At 43.4% G+C, this 16,498-nt stretch overlaps 1 protein-coding gene across 1 annotated transcript in view; it reads left to right on the top strand.

The window, feature by feature from the left end:
- piwil2 (piwi-like RNA-mediated gene silencing 2) overlaps positions 1–16,498 on the top strand; it is a 109,621-nt gene that overhangs the window by 11,205 nt on the left and 81,918 nt on the right. The window contains exons 3-4 of the mRNA XM_072267267.1: positions 4,231–4,339; positions 9,254–9,380. Of these exons, the coding sequence (XP_072123368.1) occupies positions 4,231–4,339; positions 9,254–9,380 (236 nt within the window). The remainder of the gene's footprint in view (positions 1–4,230; positions 4,340–9,253; positions 9,381–16,498) is intronic.

The following is a 16,498-nucleotide window of genomic DNA, read 5'->3' as shown; positions in this document are numbered from 1 at the left end:
TGTAGCCTTATATTCCCTATTACACCAATATAACAGAGGGGTTACCTGTGAGGCATAAAAATAATTTCTCAGGCAAGGAAGAACCATACCTCCTTCCTTCCTTCCCTAACTGTAAGGTGTTATATCGAATTCTAGGTTTCTTTCCTTGCCAAATGAAGCGGGAAATCCATTTGTCCCATTCCCTGAATTGATTATCATCCACCTCCACCGGTAAAGTACGGAAAAGATACAATAACCAAGGAAGAATATTCATTTTTATAGTATTTATCCTTGAATTTAAACTTAAAAAGGGGATAAGATTCCATCTATGCATATCTGCTTTTATCTCTGAGATTAATGGCCCATAATTTACCTGTGACAGTGTTGAAAGATCCTTCGGCAGGGTTATTCCTAAATATTTTAATGATTTAGCTTCCCACTTAAGATCATATGTATCCTGCAACTTTTTGGATGGTGTATAATTTAGGGACATAACCTGCGTTTTCTTTACATTTATTTTATAACCTGATATTTTCCCAAAGTCATCCAACAGTGTAAACAATCCTATAAATGATTTTTCTGGTTCACTCAGATAGACCAAAACATCATCTGCGAATAACGCCACTTTCTGTTCAATCCCTGCCACCTTGATACCTTTTACGATTTCGCTCTCTCTTATTAGTTGGGCAAGCGGTTCAATATATAGCGCAAAAAGGAGAGGAGAAATTGGGCATCCCTGTCTAGTGCCTCTCTCTAAGATGAAGGAGTCAGAGAGGTCCCCATTTATCTTAATTCAGGCAGTAGGGCTGTCATATAGAGTCTGAATTACTTTAATAAACTTTTCTTGAAAGCCAAATCTTCCTAACACTCTGTATAGGAATGCCCAACTAACCCAATCAAAAGCTTTCTCAGCGTCCAATCCTACTACCATTGTTTCTGTCTCGTTCTTATTAACCTGTTCTAATATGCGCAGAGTTCTCCTTATGTTGTCCTGTGTTTGTCTTTGTTGAATAAATCCAGTCTGGTCTAAGTGGATTAGGCCAGGTAAAAGCTTTTTCAATCTGCGTGCTAATATAGATGTAAATAGTTTGTAATCTAAATTAAGAACACTAATTGGCTGATAATTGCCACATTCTAGTTTATCTTTACCCTCTTTAGGAATAACTGAAATAATCGCTTCTCTCCAGGAAGGTGGAGTTTCTCCTCTCTGCAAGATCCAATTAAAGGTGTTAAGTAGTAATGGGGCTAACTGTCTTCAGGGACTTGTACCACTCTGAGGTAAACCCATCAGAACCCGGGGACTTTCCAGCCTTTAACCTAGAGATGGCCACCTTCAGTTCTTTGACAGTTACTGGTTCTAATAAACTTTCATTTTGTAAATCTGTAACTTTAGGTAGATCTAAAAAATTCAATACGCTGTCTATATAGGGCTCATTGGGGGCCCGGGGTTGGGAGTACAGCTCTTGATAATATGTTTCAAAACTCTCTTGAATTTTCCCTATTGTACTCTCCACAAGCTTTGTCTTTGGATTCTTTATTTTATGAATTGTATTGTCTGCTTGTTGTTTTCGTAATTTATATGCTAATAATCTAGCTGATTTTCCTCCTACTTCATAATTCTTTTGTCTCAGGTAAAGAAAATTTCTTTGAGTTTCCAACGTATAAATATCGTCAATTTCACTTTGCAATTTCCTAATTTCCTGTTTTCGATTTGAATTACTTTTGTTGCTATCTACAACTTGAAGTTGTTTTAATTTTCCTTGAAGGTCTGCTAATTTTTGTGCATTGATTTTTTTCATGTGAGTGGTAATGGAAATAATTTTCCCTCTCAGTACAGCTTTCAATGTATCCCATAAGATCACTGGTGATGTTTCTCCCGTGTCATTAAGGTCTAGATATTCTTTGATTTCTCCCCTTAATCTCTCCATTACTTTCGGGTTATTGAGTATATGTGAGTTTAGCCTCCATAGTGTTTTCCTCATTTTCCTTTCCAGGATTAGAGACATAGAGACTGGGCTATGATCCGACAGATCAATTGTTGCAATATTACAGTTTTTTATCCTGAGTCTATCTGTATTAAAGATAAAGAAATAGTCTATCCTTGAATAGGCTGAATGAGGGAAAGAGTAATATGTATAATCTTTACTAGTAGGGTGTAATTCCCTCCAGACATCTATAATTCCCAACTCCTCCATCAATGAATTCACTTTCCGAGTCAGTGGTTTATTCTGAGTAACTATTCTTGAAGAATCTAATATAGGATTTAATCTAATATTAAAGTCCCCTCCACAAATTACTACCCCTTGAGAACTGACCATTAGGTCAAAAATGTGTCTATAAAATGACCATTCACAACCTGGAGGAGCATAAACATTCAGCAATGTTATTTCTGTACCTTCTATTCTTCCTGTGATTTTTACGAACCGTCCTTCTTTGTCTCTAGTCTCTGAAATATGTTCATAATTAAGAGTACTTGATATTAAAGTAGCTACCCCTCTTTTGTGACTCAATTTATATGATGAATAAAATGCATGCTTAAAGCCCATTCCTTTTAATTTTCCATGTTCAGATTGGCTCATATGTGTTTCCTGGAGGAAAGCTATTTGTGCCCTCTCTTTTTTTCAATTTAGACATAATCTTATTTCTTTTAATTGGATTCAAAACCCCATTAACATTATAGGAAATTATTTTTACCAATTCAGTTTGCATTTTTCTCTAGTAGAAAAAAAACTCTCCTTTTCTAACCAAACAGTAAGCAATCCCTTCTCAACAGTAAACCAAGACATATAACCACACCCTAGACATTTTTGAACGTGCAACATTTGAAAATTTTTCCCGACTTCTCACAGTGAGGCCTGAGCACCGACCCGCCTCAGCTCAGAGGGATAACCTCTATCTTCACCCTGTGTTAGAGGGCCCTCAGCAGTTTGAATAATCAGAGAATTTTCTCCTATTTATGTCTCGACCATATTGCTATCATTTCAAGTTATTCCGTCTAGTTTATTTTCAGTTACCAATTTTCATTTTACCTTTAAGTCCGATTTACTCTATTTTCAGTTACCAGTTTTCATTTTACCGTTAAGTCCGATTTACTCGGTCGAATTAATTTCAAAGTTCAAAGTAAATTTATTATCGAAGTACGTATAAGTTACTGTCATGGCCAAACCAAAACGATTGTTGCTGCCGGCGACCCTGCGGATTTGTTATACCTGCATGACGTGCCCTCACTCCAATAATGATTGCTCCGAAGGTTAAAGATATACTTTCCATTCCTTATTAGCAGTTAGCAAATGCACATCTTGAGGTGATGAAAGTGACGTGCACCCAAGTGTTAGCTCAGCGCTATTGAGCGGTCAGCAAAAGATACAACCTCTGCCAGTCCCCAGCTACTGCAAACTGCCACGAACAAAGAACAAATACATAACTTATTCCCTTCACTTTTGCCACACCCCACTCGTGTGACTAGTTACCATAAGAAACATAATAAGCAGATGGAGAACAGATGCATGGCTCCTACAGTTAGCATATCTTACCCAGAGATTCGTTTTCTTGCAGCTATTTACAGAAAATAAAGAAATACACTAGAATTTATGAAAAGCTATAAATAACAAAGACTGACAAAAACTAATGTGCGAAAAAAAGACAAATCATGTAAATGATGAAAAATAATGCTGAGAACATCAGTTGTAGAGTCCTTGAAAGTGAATCTGTAGACCATGGAATCAGCTCATTGTTGAGGTGAGCAAAGTTATCTACAATGTTTCAGGAGCCTGAGGATTGCAGGTCATAACTATTCCTGAACCTGTTAGTGTAGTCCTAGGCTCCTGTGCCTCCTGCTTGATGGTAGTGAGAAGAGAGTATGGCCTGGGTGACTGGGGCCCCTGATGGTGGATGCTTGTGACAGTGCACCTTGTAAATGTGCTCAATGATAGGAGGCCTTTGCCTGTGATAGACTGGGCTGTATCCATTACTTTTTTTTTCAACAGACTGGACTAAAATTGATTATTTGCTCATAATGAAGCAAAGGGATTCAATAACTCTTTTCTTTGTTTGGTAGTGTAAAGTATGGTATAGACCAGTGGTGCCCAACCTTTTTTATGTTGTGGACCAATATCATTGAGCGAGTAGTCCATGGACCTGAGGTTGGGGACCTCTGGTATAGACTAATGTGGTATGGCAGCCCAGCGTTTCAGAAAGATGCCACAGGAATGCTATTTTTTTTTCCCCCTAATTCTCTGCATGTTTCCACAGCCACTGGGTCGTTCGGGAAAACTGCTGCAAAATCTTTGCTCACTGCCACAGTTTGAAGCTTACAGCCGAGGAGATCACCTCAGTCAGAGACCTTCAGCTCCACTCTTGGGTAAGAACCTGCTGCCAGGATTGGGGTGATGTCCTAGCAGTTGTCACCTCTCCAGTGTAAACCATTCCCCAATCCAGTAGCAAATGACAGCAGCATCTTTCACACAGATCCACTGAGTTTCCGCATCAAGCAGGCCACTCAGCTCAACTACCCTATGCTGGTGTTAATGCTGCAGGTTAGCACCATCTCAACACACACTCACCGTTTCAGGAGCTGCTTCTTTCCCTCACCATCAGATTTCTGAAAGAAACATAAATGCTACCTCATTATTTTTGGCATATTTGTACTACTTATTCTTTTAATTATATATACCTTGTTGTAATTTATAGTATATTTCATGTATTGCACTGCACTGCTGCTACGAAACAACAAATTTCACAACACGTCAGTGATACCTGATTCTGAGTTTAGAAAAAATCAAATACTTTCTCCTCTGCATGAATTAAGTTATTGACCTTTCCAAGGGTAGTGAGTCTGGCCAAACCCATGGTCTAATAAATGCATTGAGAGGCTTCATTGTGAAGAGAGCACAGGCAAATGGGAATGGAGAGGTCAAAGTTTCAAAAAAGTTTGACTACACGTAAGTCAGTAGACATCATCATCATTATGTGCCATGTCATGTGATGTGGGCAAACACAGTCTACCCACAACAATGATTGTTCTTGGCAAATTTTTCCACAGAAGTGGTTTGCCATTGCCGCCATCTGGGCAGTGTATTTACAACACTCACAACACGCTGGAGGAACTCAGCAGGTCGGACAGCATCCGTGGAAACGATCAGTCAACATTTTGGACCGGAACCCTTCGTCAGGACTGAAGAGGGAAGGGGCAGAGGCCCTATAAAGAAGGTGGGGAGAGGGTGGGAAGGAGAAGGCTGGTCAGTTCCAGGTGAAAAACCAGTAAGGGGAAAGATAAAGGGCTGGGGGAGGGGAAGCAGGGAGGGGATAGGCAGGAAAGGTGAAGAAGGAATAGGGGAAAACACAATGGGTAGTAGGAGGAGGCAGAACCATTAGGGAGGTAGTAGGCAGCTGGGGGAGGGGGCAGAGTGAAATAGGGATAAGGGAAGGGGAGGAAATTACCGTAAGCTGGAGAATTCAATGTTCATACCAAGGGGCTGGAGACTACCTAGACGGTATATGAGGTGTTGCTCCTCCAACCTGAGTTTAGCCTCATCAGTAGAGGAGGCCATGTATGGACATATTTGAATGGGAGTGGGAAGAAGACTTGAAGTGGGTGGGCACCGGGAGATCCTGTCTGCTGTGGCAGACGGAGCGGAGGTGCTCGACAAAGTGGTCCCCCAATCTGCAGGATCTCCCAGTAGCCACCCACTTCAAGTCTTCTTCCCACTCCCATTCAAATATGTCCATACATGGCCTCCTCTACTGCCATGATGAGGCTAAACTCAGGTTGGAGGAGCAACACCTCATATACCGTCTAGGTAGTCTCCAGCCCCTTGGTATGAACATTGAATTCTCCAGCTTACGGTAATTTCCTCCCCTTCCCTTCCCCTATCCCTATTTCACTCTGCCCCCTCCCCCAGCTGCCTACTACCTCCCTAATGGTTCCGCCTCCTTCTACTACCCATTGTGTTTTCCCCTATTCCTCCTTCACCTTTCCTGCCTATCACCTCCCTGCTTCCCCTCCCCCACCCCTTTATCTTTCCCCTTACTGGTTTTTCACCTGGAACCTACCAGCCGCCTTTCCACCCTCCCCCCATCTTCTTTATAGGGCCTCTGCCCCTTCCCTCTTCAGTCCTGACGAAGGGTTCCGGCCTGAAACGTTGACTGATCGTTTCCAAGGATGCTGCCCGACCTGCTGAGTTCCTTCAGCGTGTTGTGAGTGTTGCTTTGACCCCAGCATCTGCAGAGTATTCAGTGTATTTGCAAGGTGGGTGACCCCAGCCATTATCAATACTCTTCAGATTGTTTACCTGGCGTGGTGCTTGCATAACCAGGACTTGTGATATGCACCAGCTGCTCATACGACCATCCACCACCTGCTTCCATGGCTTCGTGTGGCCCTGATCAGGAGGCTAAGCGGTATAACATCTTGCCTGAGGGTGACCTACAAGCTAGCAGAGAGGCGTATGTCCGCCCTGCCACCCAGTATAGGTAGCACAGTTATAAGGAATGCAAAATATCAATGCAGCTCACTTGTACACTAACTGCTAAAGAAACGGCAAAGTTGCCAAACGATGTCCCACTTGAGGCATGGGGAGGAAAAATAAAAGTCACACGTACACTGAGCTGGAGCTGGTGAGAAGATGCAGGAAATCGATGTTGAAGATTCTGGATGGTAATCAGTGGGTTATGGATCCTGGAAGTGAATTAATTTTTTTCAGTGTTGTCAGCATCCAAACGAACAAAGTACATTGCTTGTGCCTTAAGAATAGTGGAAAGGTTTTTTCTGTCATAAGGCGAGTCATCCACTGCCACAGTATCTGTTGTAGCTAGCCAGCTAAGTTTCCAGGATGTTAATGGTGGGTGACAGTGATTCCAGGGGTATTACAGTGTCTGTAATGTTTATAACTGTTTCATTCTTGTTTGCTGCCTACCTTAGACATGGGTTATTACTGATAGTTCTCATTTACAAAGATAATCTTGTGGAGAGGGAGATAATCCTGTGAGAAAGGCAAGACCAAAATGCCACTGTTACTGTAAATGGCCATCGAACCCATGCCCACTTGGAGCCTTTACAACTGTAAGTCAGAGGGATGGCAGTCTCTTTATTTCCTTCAGATTCTGCTTGGCTCACAGCAGTGGATTGGTTCACCTTGCTGTTCAGTGTGGCTTCCGATCAAAACCTTATTCTGAAATCTCAGACTCACATCCTGAATCAGTTTACTTCTAACTCTAATTCTGGTTATGACTCTTGGACCAGCTGGCTTCCTCTTAAACCATACCGCATGTGTGAATACTGCCTCAAATTAGCACATCACTGATGTTTAAAGGTGCCGGAAAAATGGTGACATTTCTCAAAGCCTTATCTGGCTTATTCTTAGAGGCTTAAGCAATGGAACAAATTAGCTACCCTCCAATCATCCAGCACCTCACCGGTGGCTGGGGATGTTTTGACTATCTCTGCTAGGGGCTCCTGCAATTTCTGCACTTGCCTCCCACGAGATCCAAGGAACACTTTGTCTGGTCCTGGGGACTTAACCACCCTAATATGCCTCAAGACAGCAAAGCCCTCCTCTGTAATCTGTATAGGCTCCATGACCTGACTACTGCTTTGCCTCGCCTCTACAGATTCTGTCTGTCTCCCAATTAAATATAGATGCAAAAGTATCAATTTAATATCCCTCCCCCCCCCCCCCCCCTGCCCAATCCAGGCATAGATTACAGCTCCTATCTTCCAGAGAACCGGTTTGTCCTTTGCTATCCCTTTAGTATATCTGAACAAGCCCAAAAGATTTTCTTTCACCTTGTCTGCTAGAGCAACCATGTGTCTTTTAGCTCTCCTGATTTCTTTAATTGATCTTTTACATTTCTTATACTCCAAGTACCTGATTTGTTCATGCCTGCCTGTACCTCCTATACACCTTCCTCTTTTTGTTAACCAGGGACTCAGCATCTCTTGAATACCAAGGTTCCCTAAACCTGTTACCCTTGCCTTTTATTCTGGCAGGAACAAACAAAGTCAATACTCTTAAAGTTTCACTCCTGAAGGCTCCCCATTTACTAAGTACACCTTTGCCAGAAAACAACCTGTCCTAATCCACACTTGCCAGATTCTTTCTGATACCATCTAGATTGTCCTTTCTCCAAAATAGTCTCAACACAAGAAATAGACCAATCTTTTTACATAATTACTTTGAATCTAATGGTATTATGATCACTAGATGAAAAGTGTTCCCCTACACTAACTTCTACTACCAGCCCTGACTCGTCTCCTAATAGGAGATCCAGTATCTCACTTTCTTAGTTGGGTCTTGTGTATTGATAAAGGAAACTTTCCTGAGCACATTTGAACTCTTTCCCATGCAGCCCTTTTACAGTGTGGGAGTCCCAGTCAATAAATTGAAAGTTAAAATTACTGACTATCATAACATTGATTCTTGCAACAGACTGTGATCTTCCTACAAATTTGCTCCTCTAAATCCTGCCAAGTGTTGGGTGGTGTATAATATATTTCCATTAATGTGGTCATACCACATTATTCTTATTCCTCAGTTCTACTCCATATACCTCACTAGACGAGCTCTCTAGTCTATCCTGACTGAGCACTGCTGTGACATTTTCCATGATTGGTAATGCCACCCCTCTCCTTTAATCCCTTCCACTCTATCACATCCCAATACAATTGTTACTCCGGATCCAATGCAGCACAAAAAACACTAAGCTGAAGAATGCGATAATTTTAAAAAACACAAATATCAATAATAGTATATATACATTATATGTCCATAAAGTGACACTAGCCACAGGAGTGTCTGTACATAAGGTGACTGACAAGGAATGATAAAGTAGTGGTGGTTGGAGGTGTGGAGCAGTGGGTTAGAGGGCAGAAGTGTTGCTCAGCCTCACTGCTTGGTGAAAGTAACTGTTTTTTGAGTCTGGTGGTCCTGGTGCAGATGCTTTGTGGACTCCCTGATGGGAGTGGGAGAAACAGTCCATGAGCAGGGTGGGTGGGGTCTTTCATGATGTTACTGGCCTTTCTTGCTCCTTTCTGTATGGCGGGTATACCCACCTTGATGGTGAATAGGCTGGTGCCAGTGGCGTGTTGGGTGACCTTTCTTTTAGACTTCACTCCCCTGGGGGGTGGGGTGGTATGATCACTCATCTTGTCTATGCCCCTCATAATTTTGTAGACATATATCAGAGAATTATGAATGATACTACCCCTATTTAATGCAGTCATGTTATTTTTACACAGTAATGTGATACTGAGTTATAATTCCTTTCCACCTCACAGGCAGAGGGATCTTAAGCAGAGAAATCTCCAGCGCCCTGTTCGGAAGAGTTAGATATGAAGTAGAACCAGCAGCTGGCGATGCCTTTCCATCGAGAGCAAAACCGCTCTGGAGCCCTGAACAAGGCAGGTAGGGAAAGAAGAATGTGACCGACTATTTGTTGTTATTCACCTGCCATTAAAGTGTGCACTGCTGAGAACTGCAGTTAGTTAGCAGCTCCAGCTGAGACAGTTCTTGCACTGCAAAGGAATTGAGAGACGTGGTTCAAGTTAAGGTTTATTTTTACTCAACCGTACCCAAGTATACAGCTAAACAAAACATCGTTCCTCTAAGACCAAGGTGCAAAATGCGGTATAGTTGCATGCAGTGCGCAGCTAAGATCCAATACATACAGTCACAAAACAGTATCAACACAAGTTAGTATTGGAGTGACGGAGGATGAGAGGTGACCTGATAGAAGTGCATAAGATGATGAGAGGCATTGATCGTGTGGATAGTCAGAGGCTTTTTCCCAGGGCTGAAATGGTTGCCACAAGAGGACACAGGTTTAAGGTGCTGGGGAGTAGGTACAGAGGAGATGTCAAGGGTAAATTTTTTACGCAGAGAGTGGTGAATGCGTGGAATGGGCTGCTGGCAACGGTGGTGGAGGCGGATACGATAGGGTCTTTTAAGAGACATTTAGATAGGCACACGGAGCTTAGTAAAATAGAGGACTATAGGTAAGCCTAGTAATTTCTCATGTTTGGCACAGCTTTGTGGGCCGAAGGGCCTGTACTGTGCTGTAGGTTTTCTATGTTTCTAAGTCTGTGAGTGGTATGGCCCGAAAATTGACAGGTTGACTTGGAGCACGAAGTTCCTTTTGTGGGCTTTGCTGGTGGGGTACATCGGTATTAATCAGTTAAATCAAAGTAAATTTATTATCAAGGCACATGTATATCACCGTGTACCACTCTGAAACTCATTTTCTTATGACATTTACAGGAAAATAATGAAACAGAATTTGTGAAAAACTATACATAAAGACTGACAACCTATGTGCAAAAGATGATAAACTGTGCAAATAAAAATTAATAGAACATGAATGGTAGAGTCCTTGAAAGTGAGTCCATGGGTTGTAGATTCAGTTCACAGTTAACTGAGTGAAGTTATTCATGCTGGTTCATGAACCTGATGATTGTAGGGTAATAACTGTCCTTGAACCTGGTGGTGTGTGACCTAAGGCTCCTGTACCACCTCCCTGATAGTAGTGAGATGGCCTGGATGGTGGGGGTGCTTAATGATGGATGCTGCTTTCTTGAGGCATTGCTCCTTGTAGATGCACTCAGTGGTGGCGGGGGGGGGGGAGTGGGCTTTGCCTGTGATGGACTGGGCTGTGTCCACCAGTTTGTGCAGCCTTTTCTGTTCCTGGGTGTTAGTGTTTCCATACCAGGCCATGATGCAACCAGTCAGGATACTCTCCACTCTGCACTTGTAGAAGTTTGTCAAAGTTTTAGGTGACATGCTGAACCTACGCAAACTTCTAAGAAAGCAGTCTTCTTTGTGATGGCACATGCAGGCTGGTCCCACTTCAGATCCTTTGATATAATGATATCAAGGAATTTAGAGTTACTGGCCCACTACACCTCCGATCCTGTAAAGAAGATTGGCTCATGGACCATGGGGTTTTTCCTCCTGAAGTTGATACCAGAGTTATAGTTCCACAGCAGGTACCATCTCATTTGATCTTCACCCAACCCTGGAACATTTGAATTTATTTTCACCCCACAATGTGAAGGAGTAAAAAATCTTTGCATTATGACTCCGTCGCAATGCACAGACATGTGAATTTGTAAGTCCTATGGCTTGTAGAAAGAAGCTGCCCCTTAGCCTGTTGGTCCTGGCTTTAATGCTGCGGTACCATTTGCCAGAGGGAAGCAGCTGAAACAGCTTGTAGTAGGAGTGACTGGTGTCCCCGGTGACCTTCCAGGCCTTTCTGTACCTGCTGCTGTAAATGTCCTCAATGGAGAGAAGTTCATGGCCACAGAATGCACTGGGCTGTCCTTATCACTCTGTGCAGTGCTCAGTGATCAAGGTTGGTGCGGTTCCCATACCAGTTGGTGATACAGCCAGTCAGGATGCTCTCAATGGTGCCCCTGCAGAAGGTGTTGAGGATTTAGGAGCCTATGTCGACCTACTTCAGTTGTGTGAGGTGGAAGCAAAGATGCATACATCAGGATGCCCTTTATCGACTGCAGCTCAACATTCAATACTATCCCTCAAAACTAATCAATAAACTTTATGACTTTTTCCTCAATACCTCATTCTGCAAGTGGATGCTTGATTTCCTCACTTGCAGATCCCAGTCAGTTCAGATTGGCAACAGCATTTTGTCCACGATCTCCATCAGCATAGGTGCACCACAAGGCTGTGTTCTTAGCTCCCTGCTCTACTCACTTGACACTTCTGACTGTGTGGTGAAGCACAGCTCCAATGCCTTATTCAAGCTTGCTGACATCACCATTGTCATGTGACAAATCAGTATATGGGAGAGAGATTGAAAATCTGGCTGAGTGGTGCTACAATAACCTCTTACTCAACAACACAAAAAATGCTGGAGGAATACAGCAGGCCAAGCAGCATCTATGGAAAAGAGTACACAGTTGACATTTTGGACCAAGACTCTTCATCAGGATCTCCTATTCAATGTCAGCAAGACCAAGGAGCTGATTATTGACTACAGGAGGAGAAAACCAGAGGTCCATGAGCCAGTCCTCATCAGAGATGGAGAGGGTCAGCAACTTTAAACTCCTTGGTATTATTATTTCGAAGGACTTGTCCTGGACCCAGCACAAGTGCAATTACGAAGAAAGCACAGCAGCGCCTCTAATTCCTTGCAAGATTGCGGAGGTTCAGCATAACATTCAGAACTTTGACAAGCCTCAATAGATGTGTAGCAGCAAGTATATTAATTGGTTGCTTCATGGCCTGGTCAATGACTGAGGAGATTGCTGAGCCTCTGACAATGATCTTTGCATCATCAATAGGGACGGGCGAAGAGCCAGAGGGTTGCAAATGTTCTTCCCTTGTTCAAGAAAGGGAGTAGAGATAACCCAGGAAATTATAGACCAGTGATTCTGACTTCAGTGGTGGGCAAGTTGTTGGAGAAGATACAACAAGGCAGGATTTATGAGCATTTGGAGCGACATAATCTGATTTGGGATTGTCAGCATAGCTTTGTCAAGGGCAGATCATGCCTTACAAGCCTGATTGAATTCTTTGAGGATGTAACAAAACACATTGATGAAGGTAGGGCAGTGGATGTAGTGTATATCAATTTCAGTAAGGCATTTGATAAGGCTCCCCATGCTAGACTCATTCAGAAATTAAGGAGGTATGGGATCCAAGGAGACCTTGCTTTGTGGATCCAGAATTGGCTTGCCCACAGAAGGCAAAGGGTGGTTGTAGACGGATCGTATTCTGCACTGAGGTCGGTGACCAGTAGTGTTCGCAGGGCTCTGCTCTGGGACCCCTCCTCTTGGTGATTTTTATAAGTGACCTGGACGAGGAAGTAGAAAGGTGGGTTAGTAAGTTTGCTGATGGTACAAAAGTTGAGGGTGTTCTGAATAGTCTGGAGGTTTATCAGAGGTTACAGCAGGACATCAATAGGATGCAGAACTGGCAGATCGAGTTCAACTGAAATGAGTGTGAAGTGGCTCATTTTGGGACATCAAGTTTGAAGACAGAATATAGTATTAATCGTATGACTCTTGGCAGTGCGGAGGATCAGAGAGATCTTGGGGTCCATGTCCATGGGACACTCAAAGCTGCTACGCAGGGTGACAGTGTTGTTAAGAAGGCGTATGGTGCGTTGGCCATCATCAACCATGGGGTTGAGTTCAAGAGCCGTGAGGTAATGTTACAGCTATACGAGACCGTGGTCAGACCCCACTTGGAGTACGCTGTTCAGTTCTGGTTACCTCACTACAGGAGAGAGTGCAGAGGAGATTTACAAGAATGTTGTCTGTATTGGAGAGTGTGCCTTATGAGAGTAGGTTGAGTGAACTTTTCTCCTTCAAGTGCCAGAGGATGAGAGGTGACCTGATAGAGGTGTATAAGATGAGAGGCATAGATCATATGCATAGCCAGAGGCTTTTTCCCAGGGCTGAAATGGCTAACATGAGGGGGCATAGTTTTAAGGTGCTTGGAAATAGGTACAAGGGGGATGTCAGAGGTAAGTTTTCACACAGAGTGGTGGGTGCGTGGAATGCACTGCCAGCGACAGTGGTGAGGGCGAATACAATGGGGTCTTTTAAGAGACACGTCGATAGGTACATGGTGGTTAGAAAAATAGAGGACTGTGTGGCAGGGTAATTCTAGGCAGTTTCTAGAGTAGGTTATATGTTTGCACAACATTGTGAGCCTATGATCTATAAACACGAGAGAGTCTGCAGATGCTGGAAATCCAAAGCAACTTTCTCAAAATACTCGGGTCAAACAGCACCTATGGAGATGAATAAACAGTCAGTGTTTTGGGCCAAGACTCTTCATGATTAAGAAGGAAGGGGGAAGTCGCCAGAATAAAAAGTGGGGGTGGGAAAGGATAGCTAGAGCGTGACAGGTGAAACCAGGAAGGTGGGAAAGGTCAATGTCTGGAGAAAAAGGAATGAGAGGAGAGAGGACCCAAGGAGAAAGGGATAGGCAGGTGAGAAGAATTGAAATGTCGGAATAGAGGGGGAAATCAAAGTCTAGAAGGAGAGATCAATATTCATACCATCAGATTGGAGGCTGCCCAGACTGAAAATAGGGATTTGCTCTTTCACCCTGAGGGTAACCTCATTTTGGCACAAGAGGAGGCCAAGGACTGATATGTCAGAACAGAAATGGGAATCTGAATTAAAATGTTTGGCCACTGGGAAATTCCACTTGTGGCAGAAGGTGCCGAATTGCTCAGTGAAGTGGTCTCCCAATTTGCGACAGGTCTCACCAATGTAGATGAGGAGCACCAGACACAATAGACGAGCCCAGCAGATCACGGGCGAAGTGTTGCCTCACCTGGAAGGACTGTTTGAGACCCTGAATGAAGGTGGTAGAAGTGGTGAATGGGCAGGTGTAGTACTTTGGTGGCTTGCAAGGCTAAATTCTGGGAGGGGTGATCGATGGGGAGGGACAAATGGACAAGGGAATTGTAGAGGGAGCAAGCCCTGTGGAAAGCGGGGGTGGGAGGGAGGTAAAAATGCTTAGTGGTAGGATCCCTTTGGAGATGGCAGAAGATGCGGAGAATGGTGTGTTGGATGAGGCTGATGGGGTGGTAGGTAAGGACAAGAGGGAATCTATCACTATTAAGGTGCTGCAAAGATGGGGTGAGCACAGATATACAGGAACTGGTGGAGATGCAGGTGAGGGCAGCATCAATAGTAGAGAGAGGGAAGCCCTGTTCTTGAAGGAGAGCACCTCTGATGTCCTGGAACAAAAAGCCGTGTTGTGAGAACAGATGCGGTGGAGGTAAAGGAACTGAGAAAAGGAAATAACATTTTTACAGGTGATAGGGTGGGAAGAGGTATAGTCAAGATAACCATGGGAATCAGTAGGATTATAAAGATGTCAGTTGACAGTTTGTTTCCAGAGATGCAAACAGATCTAGAGAGGAGAGGGAGGTGTCAGAGATGGACCTAATGAATGTAAGCGCTGGGTGGAAGTTAGAGGCAAAGTTGATAAAATTGAAAACCCAGCGTGGGTGCATGAAGCAGCACCATTGCAGTCATCAGTGCAGCAGAGGAAGAGTTGGGAAGTATAAATGGGGAAGGCTTGGAACTTGGACAGTTCTATGTATCGAACAAATAGGCAGACATAGCTGGGGTCCATGTGGATGTCCACGGCTGCAGCTACAGTTTGGAGATAGTGGGATGAGTCGGGCAAAAATAGTGAGGGTGAGGGCTAGTTGTGCCAGATGGAGGAGAAGTGAGGTGTTCTGAAGTAGAGATGGTGGATGTCTCATCGGCAGTTCAGGGTGAAAAGGTTCAGAGCAGGCAGAGAACCACAGCGTGGTGTCCTAGAGGAGGAGGATTGAAGGGAAGAGGAGTGTGGAATTCTTGCCAATGAAGTGGGCTCAGAGACTGAGGCAATGGAAGAAGAACTGGATATTGTGGCAAGCATGAAGCTCAGAGTTGCAGGCAAAAGGAGACAAAGGTAAGGCCCTTGTTGAGGGGAAAAATGTTCTTCCTCGGGGGGGGGGATGGTCAGAGGGAATGATGAAGACACGGCAAGGATTAGAGCTGGGATCTAATTGGTATTGACTGCCCTTGAATGGAAAATCCTACTGAAACTAGTAGATGAGGCCAAGTCTGACATGGATAAATTTCTCCCCACCGCTGAGTACATTCACACATTCAGGGACAGTTATTACTCCTCAACCATCAGGCTTTTGAACTAAAAGGGATAACTTCACTTGCCCCATCATTGAAATGTTCCCACAACCTATAAACTCACTTTCAAGGACACTTCGTCTCATGTTTTTGGTATTTATTACTTATTATTTTTTTTTCTTATCTGCACAGTTTGTTGTCTTTTGCACACTGGTTGAATGCCCAAGTCGTTCATTGAGTCTATTATCAGTATTATTCTATTATGGATTTATTGTGTATGCCTGCAAGAAAATGAATCTCAGGGCTGTATATGGTGACATGTATGTATACTGTGATAAATTTATCAGCTCTCTTGTTTTGATGACGTTGACTGAAAGATTGTTGTTGTGGCATCATTCAGCCAGATTTTCAATCTCCCTTCTATATGTTGATTTGTCGCCATCTTTGATTCAGCCAACGAGATGGTGACAAAAATGTATCAAAAATCTAAAGTTACCCAATGTTTTAATGGATAAGTAACAGCACAACAATGTATGGTTTCTTCTGATCTCGTCTTCCTGAGATGTGAAGCTTTTTGTATTAATTGGCCACTGGATTATCTGTAGTAGGGGAATTATTATTTTACTTTGATGTACAGTGCAGAGAAGGTCCTTTCGGCTCTTGATGCACTCCCCCACAAACCCTGACAACCCCGATTTTTAAACCTAACCTAATTACGGCATAGTTCACAATGACCAATTAACCTACCAACTGGTACATCTTTGCACTGTGGGAGGAAACCAGAACACCCAGGGAAAACCCATGCATTCCGTAGGAAGGACATACAGATTCCTTGCAGATGATGCTGCAATTGAACTTTGAACTCTGATGCCCCGAGCTGTAATACCATCACGCTAACTTCTGTGC

Source organism: Mobula birostris, chromosome 8 (genome assembly GCF_030028105.1).
Source record: "Mobula birostris isolate sMobBir1 chromosome 8, sMobBir1.hap1, whole genome shotgun sequence".
NCBI lineage: Eukaryota > Metazoa > Chordata > Chondrichthyes > Myliobatiformes > Myliobatidae > Mobula > Mobula birostris.
This window is presented reverse-complemented; position numbering and strand designations above follow the sequence as displayed.